The following is an 8,901-nucleotide window of genomic DNA, read 5'->3' as shown; positions in this document are numbered from 1 at the left end:
GATATGTTTTGTAAAGGTTGGAAGGACCTCGGCAAAACCTAGAAGAATGATGGGGCAAGAAATTCTGAGGATCTAAGTGAAGTATATTTCAATTTTCCTAAAAATCGTGGGTTTTACGGACAAATCCCAAACCTAGATTTATAGAAGCGAAGATTGAAGGCAAGAATCTAGAGAAAGCACAAAACAAAAACAAAGATTTAGAATCAATAATGGTGATGCTCTAATCAAGAACACTATGACAGAGTGTGTGCAAGGGTGCAAGGCCAAGACCAGTGGCAAAAAATCAACAAATTTGTGAGCAGTGTATGTATATTCAAGAATGGATTGGGCCAAAAACAGAATCATGGAACAAACATGTTCAATATATGGTGGAATTCAAGATACAAATACATGAGCAGGATTGCAGAGGCAACAAGTGAAGCAGTGGAGTTCACTGAAGAAAAACAAGAAACTAAAATAGGAAGTTAAATCGGAGAGAAACAGTGACTCACCGAAGAAAAATGTAGCCGGTGTTGAGTACGCCGGAATCAAATGATGGTGGCAAACAGAGGAGATCAGCAAGAGCCTCGCCGTAGGAGGTGAACGGCGGTGGTTACAAAGCTTGAAGAGTTTGGAGCAATGGCGGATTTGGAGAGGAAAGAGAGAGAGTGTGTGCACGAGAATGAAGATGCAAAAGTGAAGCGACGAACAGAGAGGGAAAAGTTTTGTCAAAACTCGAAACAGCAGCATAAAGGCAAATAATGTGCCTAAGACAGACCACATGTCAGGCGGCGTGCACAAAAACGATGCGATTTAGTGGCGCGTATCAGGTACAACCCAGAAGGGGAGAGACGCGTGGCAAGAACGGATGAGTTGTTGTGCGTGACAGATCATACGTGTGAAGGAGCTCTTGGAGTTCTTGATTTAATAGAGCAGTACCTCGGCTTGGAGGATGATCTCGACTGAGAAACTTGAACAAACCTGGTTAATGGTTCTGAGGCAATGATGAAAGCAGACTATAAGTTTTTGATCATATTTGAGTCGACGAATGATGACCTCGGTAATGAAGGATAAAGCGAACTTAGCCGATGTGCTAAATGAAATGAATGATATAGGTTCCATCACCTCAGGATGTCGAGGTGATAGAGTTTATGGGGCAGTTGTGGGGACATAATTTTTGAATGGCAACACGTGACCGAGGTGGCACCGAAGTATCAGCCAAGGTGCCATGTGTCCTGGTCATGATGCCAAGATAATCTCGGCTAGGCCGAGGTTATCTCTGAAGATACCGGAGTCCGGAATAAGCGGATAAGGGACAAGAGTCCTAGATTGAGAGAGGACTTCAGTTTGGATAAAGAGAAGACTCTTAGAGATTTTATCCCAATCCTACTGAGAGTCCAGGATTAACAGTAATTCTAAATCCATTGAAGTTAGACTTCTAGTGGGACTAGGTTTGTGTTGGCTATAAAAGGGAGGCACTCCCATGGTCTAAGGTATGTTTTTTATGTTCTAAATATTGAGTTAAGCTCTTTTGCTATCTTTGAGAGATATTTTACTGACTTGATTGATGGAGTGCCCATGGGTGGACGAACCACCGTGGGATTCTTATCTTTCTGTGACAGGTTGTTTGGGCCTAATCTATTCTGCCGGTGGCTCTCCAGATGAATACTAATTTGGCAGTGTGGTCGGAAATCAACACACACAATTACCAATAGGTTCTACTTTTGAGACTTATTGACCATTAAGTCCTATTGATAAATTTATCACAATTTATCAAGTGATAAATTTATCAATCTCTTGTTTTTATGAATAAATTTATAGTGATAAATTTATCAGTCTCTTTGTTTTTATAAATAAATTTATAGTGATAAATTAATTGATAAATTTATTAGTTAGGACCTGTAAGTAAAAAAAATTTAATTAATAGGATTGATTAGTAAGTGCCCCTTTGATGTATTATTGTTTGAAGAATTCTACACGCACAAAATTTATTTATAAAATTAAATACAATTCTAGATGAGATCCATTAATTATGTGAGTCTTATCTCATAAAATGTGATCATATTATCCAAGACAATATATATATATATATATATATATATATATGCAGTTGGATTTCCTTTGGGTTAAATCTGAATTGAAGAGTACTATTTGGGCCGTAAAAATCTAAAAATGCTGTAGATTTTAAATAAATTATTAAATTTTTTACTAAATCTTTTATATAGGTGTGAGATTCACACAAATCACATATGTGTGGGTCTTACACCCATGTAAGATGTTTGATAAAAAAATTTGATAATTTATTTAGGGTCCCAAGTATAACTCATGAAAATCACCACACTTTATATTTCAATAATTTAAATTATTTATTTTATCGAATGCTTCGGATAGATTATTAAACAAAAATTAGGTCAAATCACAATATATTCAATTTATCATATTTGTCAACAAAAAAAATAAAATAAAAATAAAATTGGACCACAACATATTTTTTTAAAATATATCATTCATTTTATTTATTGTGATAAATTCCATAAATTGAAAATGTCACATAAAATAAACAATTTTAATGATTGAAATAAGACCGTAATGCTGGTTCAAAAAAAAAGAAATAAGACCGTAATGGGCCAAACGGACCCAAACATCATAGATTATGAACTAGAGATTCCAACTCCTATGGATACTTCTCAACAAGCACTTCCTTTTTTCAGATACTCAACAAACCCAGCAACATTGAGATCCTGCAACTTCTGGTCGGCGAAGATCGCAGCGGCTTTCTTCACCTGAGCCCTCATTTCGTCTCCTTCCTTAGAAACCATAGCTTTTCTCAAACACAGAGCTACGTCATTCCCACTGAAGGATCCATCTTCACCTCTCTCGACTTCAATCGCCAAACCTTTCTCCACCAACAACCTCGCATTCAATGGCTGATCAATCACGAATGGCAACACAACCATACAATGCCCAAATTGCAATGTTTCAATCATCGAACCCCACCCAGCATGAAACAACGAGCCTCCGATCGACGGGTGAGCCAGAATGTCGATCTGTGGTGCCCATCCAATGCAGACTCTTCCTCTGCCAGAAGTCCGGCGATTGAATTCCGGCGGTAGAGCATCGAGATCGTCGGAGGCCCAACTGGGTTTTCTCAGAGCCCAAAAAAATTGCAATTCTGATGACTCTACCCCGGAGGCTATCTCGTAAGTCTGGTCTCTGCTGAGTTTACACTCGCTTCCGAATCCAACGAACACCACCGATTTGGGTTTCTGTTCATCCAGCCATTCGAAGATCTTACTCCACGGGCCGTCGTGTGCGGCGGCGATTTGGGTTTTGTTTGGTTTTTCCGGCGGAAGAAACCCAGTGGGAATCACCGGCTTACCAATTATCTTCCCAAACAAATCGAAGTACTCGTCTTCAAACTTTCTGCAACTACGAATCGCCACGGCTCGACACCCATGAAGTGCTTTAGCGAATCGTTCGGAATCAGCAATGCCGGAGGCATTTGCTGTATAGAACACAGCAATGGTTCTGATTGCTTCGTGGTGACGATAACTCACTGATGATCGGAAACTGACCCACCACGGCGGCGACGTCAGGTCCTCCGGCGACGACCTCACTCTTCTCCGACCATCACCGGATAAATATTCCGGTGGGCCGAAGAACACATTAGTGGATGCAGAGAAGGCAGAGAAGATCACAATTGGGACATGGTACTCCTTAGCTACATCAACAGTCCAATAAGAGGCGAAATCGGTGACGATCCAATCGGGTGATTGTTCGGCTACGAATTGCTTGAAGGGTTGTTTGAGGAGATCGAATGCGGCCATTAAGTGCTCGGTTTTGTCGGTCGGGAGATCGACAGTGGCCTCGGCACCTTCGGGCAAGAGTCCCGAGCCCAATGCCGGTAACGGAAGCGAAACAAAAGTGATGAGTGGTGATAATCGGGGAGGGAGTTTGGGGAGTCTGAGAATGTTTTTGGGGGTTGAGACGAAGGAGACGTGAATACCGCCTTTGGCTAAGGCGACGGAGAGCTCGTAAAATGGCATTAAGTGGCCGAATGCGAGAAACGGAACAAGCACTGCGTGAATGTCTCTCTCCATTTTTTCCGGCCAACTGAGTTTTTTTTAAGGTGGTGAAGAGAGGGTGTGCCTGTTTGGGGCTCGAGTGAATGAGTTTTGGTTCAAGGCGGGAATTGTTTGGGAGTGTTTGGAGAACAGCCAAGTAATTCTGATCATCCATTTATAGAAAAATAAAATAAAATAAAAAATAAAAAATTACGTGTACAAAATTCTTATAGAATTAAATATTAAGTGTATTTAGAATTTTTTTTTTTTTTTAAATGATCAAGGATATAGAAAAGTAATCACAAATATTTTTGTAGTTAGTTTATGTGTACGAGTGTTATGAAAAATTTCATTTACAAATATATTTTTTCTATCCTTTTTTTTTTTCACAATGATGCTGGCCTATTTTGGGAAGTGAGTTATAATCTACTTTCCAGTTTATAACTCAGTTCCTCTCTCACAAAAAAGTTACTTATAAGTTGCTTATAAGCAGATTTTCACCAAAAAAACTCACAAAAAAGTTACTTATAAGTTGTTTATAAGTAACTTTTCACCAAAAAATTAATTATAATCATCTTTCCAAAATGTAGTGCGGCGTTTTTGAAACACGTGAGTGGGAGTGTTTTGATTTGGGAAATTCCATATGCACATTTTGCCACGGTTTTTTTTTTAATATTAATTTATTTATAATTTAAAAGTTATTTGATTATATATTTGGTTATAATTCAAATTCTTTTAATTATGACTCTTATATTATTGAGTTATGTTATTTATAATAATCAAATTTATAAATGACATAGCTTGCATAAGGCGACAACTTTTTGATGGGTTAAAAGGATTACAAGTAGTCAAATCAAAAAATTTAAATGATTTAGAAATAAAAATTGAGAGCTATTATTCTCATTTTATTTTGTTCTAAATACACTCAATTATGTGTCCTTATTATATATTGTTATATTAATACTATTGAAATTTTGATTTTTTTTTTCTCAGGGAGTGTATTTTGTGTGAAAATATATTAACATAACTGTATATAATAAAAACAATAAAAAAAATTTATTTAGAGTAAAGTAAAGTATGAATAACAACTCCCGAAAAAATTTATATTGAAAACTCTTTCAATTATTAGACATTAGTGAAACTCTTGTGGGATTCATTATATTAATAATTGTGCTTATCATATATATATATATATATATATATAAGATTCTAAAGGATTATTTTTTTCTATAAAAGTCACACCGACATGTTTTTCCTATTTACATATAAACTTTTATGCAAAGTCAATTTCAATTATAATAACTAATTTTATGTAGACTTTATTTGAGAAATACTTATTTTTCATATATTTTTCATTGTGTATTTAATTTTGTCATTATCAATTTTTTTTATATAGTTGATATTTTAATTTAATTATTATCTCGATATAGTTGATATTTGGAAAAAAAATTATCTAGATATAATTATTACATAGTTAATATTTGGAAAAAAGTTATCGCGATATACAAATAAACAAATAAGGTAGAATGTGCTTAATTATGTATATCGCACAGATCAAAGTAACTTTCTTTTATATATATATATATATATATATTTTGTCTATCTTATTGATGTTTTAATATTAATTTATATTTAATTTTTTATTTAACATGAAATTATTTATTACAAAATATTTATATTTAATTTAAATTTTATATACCTATATACAATATGTATGAATAATTCTAAAAGAATATTAAAGAAAAAAATATATACTCTACATAATTAATTTATGTATTTTCTTCTTAATCTAATCACAACATATTTATATTTAATCTTTTAAATAAATTTTGTATAATTATATTTCTACACATTTTTATTTTTCAAATAAATATAAAATAAAAATAAATAATTAGAATCACTTTTAATTTTATATTACTAATCCTAATTTAATTTAACTATTATTTTTAATATCAAAATGAGCGTTTATTTTCCTATCTTATAATTTAATATATATCATATAAAATCATTATATGATAATTACACTTTTATATCACAATATAACTAAAATTATTAATTTAATTAAATTTATTATATATAAGTATTTAATTAAAAAATATTTTGATACAAGTAGAATTTATCATTTTTAGTAAATTTGATTAACATAAATGAGAGTTTGATTTTAGGTTGAAAATACATTTTTTTTTATAACTTAAAAGAAATTATTTTTATGAGCCTTTTACATATGATCACACATAGTGACAAAAATTTGTATCAGTCATTAGCAAATTTGTTTGTATTTAACCTTAATTGTTAAATTTTTTTACACATAAAATATTAAGACTCAAAATTATTTTTTTTACTTTAAAAATAAATTTCTATGCAGGGCACGAATCACTTACTAATATTATATAAAATGATACATTAAATATGATATTAAAAGATATAAATATAAGCTATGTTTGGGATAATCTTTTTTGGCTATTTTAGCCACAAAAATATAAAGGGGATGTTTGGAATGTTCTAAATAAGTGTACTTTTTAATTTTTTTTAGGAAATATGGGTTGTGTATGAGTTGTGTTTGAAATGATGTGTTAGAGAGGTGATATGACTTAAATAAGATGATGTGACTTAAATAAAATAGTAACTTTTTGGCTTTTTGATTTTTTTAGGTTATGACAAATGATGCCAAAATAAATTAAAAAGTCAATAAGACAAAATATCACATCAAAACCATAATTATTTCATTTTTACTCTCAAAAATTAAAAAAGCTAAAAAGCTCATCCTAAACGAAACTTTTTAACTCCGAATTAAAATAATCAAAAAATTAAAAAGTCAACTCACATTCGAATCGAAGGCATAGTGCGGTTGATTTTCGCATGGTTGTTGATGTTGTTCTTCACCTTTTATGTTAGTTGTGTTGGTGGAAATTAAAGGGAAGGTGTTATGGAAAATTGTAATTGTATGGTTGATGTAAGCAATGCTTAGGTAGAGTTGATTTATTAAAATAAAATGATTATTCTATTATAAATATGAAAAATACATTAGTAATTTTTATTTATTGTTTGATAATATAAATATGAAAGGGAATAAGTTAAAGTAGAATTGAGAGAATCACATAATACGGTGTAAATGTCTCATTATGATTCTGAAAAATAATTAGATAATCTCACATAACATTGACATTTATAATTGGATTGTTTTTCTCTCAAGTTTAAATCCGAATTAAAGACAATTGTTTCGGCATGTGGAAGTCACTATGAGTTCTGTTTTGATATTTTTAATAATTTATTTTGTAGGTATTTTTGCATAAATCAGTCATAAAAAAGTGAAGTCGATTTAGTAATAATAACCTTTCCATTTTCTAAAAATGAACAACAAATGCGTTTTTTGAATAGATTATTTTTTTTTTTTAAACAAACACGACAAAATGAAAAAATTACAATTTTTTTTTTAACCTTTCCATTTTTTATTTTATTTTATTTTTTTAAGAATGATATGCACAATATTCATACAAAATGAATGATTTATATCATAAATAGGGGACTTAGGATGAACTCTATAGCCTCCAACAATTCTCTTAAATTCAAGTTGAAAGTAATCCCCACCCCCCCCCAAAAAAAAAAAAAAATTAAGTAATCCAACATAATCTACAAAAATAAACTTCCATATTGAGCAACACCTCCAAGGATATCTTCCCACTTGGCCATGCACCAGTGGCAACTCTTTCTAGTTGAGAGAACCAAAAGCACCTCCAGTACCCCTTCCCACTTGACCACCAGCACTATCCCTCTTCCTAGTTGTTGAGCAACTCCACCACCTCTTCCCACTTGAGCACCGCCTCTCCCACCTGTGTAGGGACGAATCTAGGATTTGAGTTTTAGAAAGGCAAAAACACATTAAACTTTTCATCGAAAAAAATTATTATAAAATTAAAAATTTTGATATATAGCAGCACAAAAAAAAAAAAAAAAAAAATAATAATTGAGAACATAAATATAATTGGATATATTTCTTGTTTTCATAAACTTCACAAAATATTAACTATTAATATGTCTCTATCTAGTAAAATTAACTATTTGAAAACGTTGTAATCACCACTTTTATAATATATATAAAAACATCTATGATAAACTTGACATTAAAACCTTATTAATACCTTTCTCAATAAATATAATCAAGTAACTTGTTACAAAATCACCTTCCATCTTATTACGCAGTTTAGTTTTGAAAAAAAAAAAATTATAATTGAAAAGGTATGTTTTTATGAGTATTCGTTTCAATAAGCGGCATTAAATTTTATTAACTTATTTTAAGCATAATATTTTTATTTCCCGACAATATTCTTATTTCTAGAGAATAAAAAAATAACGAATGCAAAATAAGATGCATAAGCAATTTTTTTTTTGTTTTTTTGTTTTTTTGAACGAGATACGTAAGCAAATTAAAGTGTGATTTATAAAAGAAGAAAAAAAACATAAATGATATATGAACAAAAAACAAGAATAGTAACAAATAGAAACAAATGAAAGAATACAAGTAACTTTAAATAATATAGAAATATAACAAATAATACAGATAACAAATAAAATAGATCAATATTTGATAAAACTCAATTTAAACATTCTTTTTAAAATTTTGTAATATAAATAATTTAGAGGGTGCGAATTACTATCTTACTAATTACTAGTATAATAAACATGATTTTTAAAATTTTGGGAGTGCGGGCAGCATAGATCCATGCTTGCACCTCTCATTGTTAACTTAACCATGGTTATCTCCGACACAAGCCTCTTACATGAGTACCCAGTTCCCTAATTGAATTCTCTGCTCTTAGAATTTTTAACTAAAAAATAATAATAATTTAAATTGCATAGA

The 8,901-nt window shown here is 31.4% G+C and overlaps 1 protein-coding gene across 1 annotated transcript; it reads right to left on the bottom strand.

Annotated features, from left to right (window-relative positions):
• Positions 1–2,467: 2,467 nt before the first annotated feature.
• LOC114281885 (UDP-glycosyltransferase 91C1) lies at positions 2,468–4,184 on the bottom strand. Its single transcript, XM_028224478.2, has one exon. It carries the CDS (start codon positions 4,077–4,079, stop codon positions 2,667–2,669), a length of 1,413 nt encoding a protein of 470 aa, XP_028080279.1. The 5' UTR covers positions 4,080–4,184; the 3' UTR covers positions 2,468–2,666.
• Positions 4,185–8,901: the final 4,717 nt, after the last annotated feature.

This window comes from Camellia sinensis, chromosome 5 (assembly GCF_055761805.1).
Source record: "Camellia sinensis isolate YWXY chromosome 5, ASM5576180v1, whole genome shotgun sequence".
NCBI classification, from domain to species: domain Eukaryota; kingdom Viridiplantae; phylum Streptophyta; class Magnoliopsida; order Ericales; family Theaceae; genus Camellia; species Camellia sinensis.
This window is presented reverse-complemented; position numbering and strand designations above follow the sequence as displayed.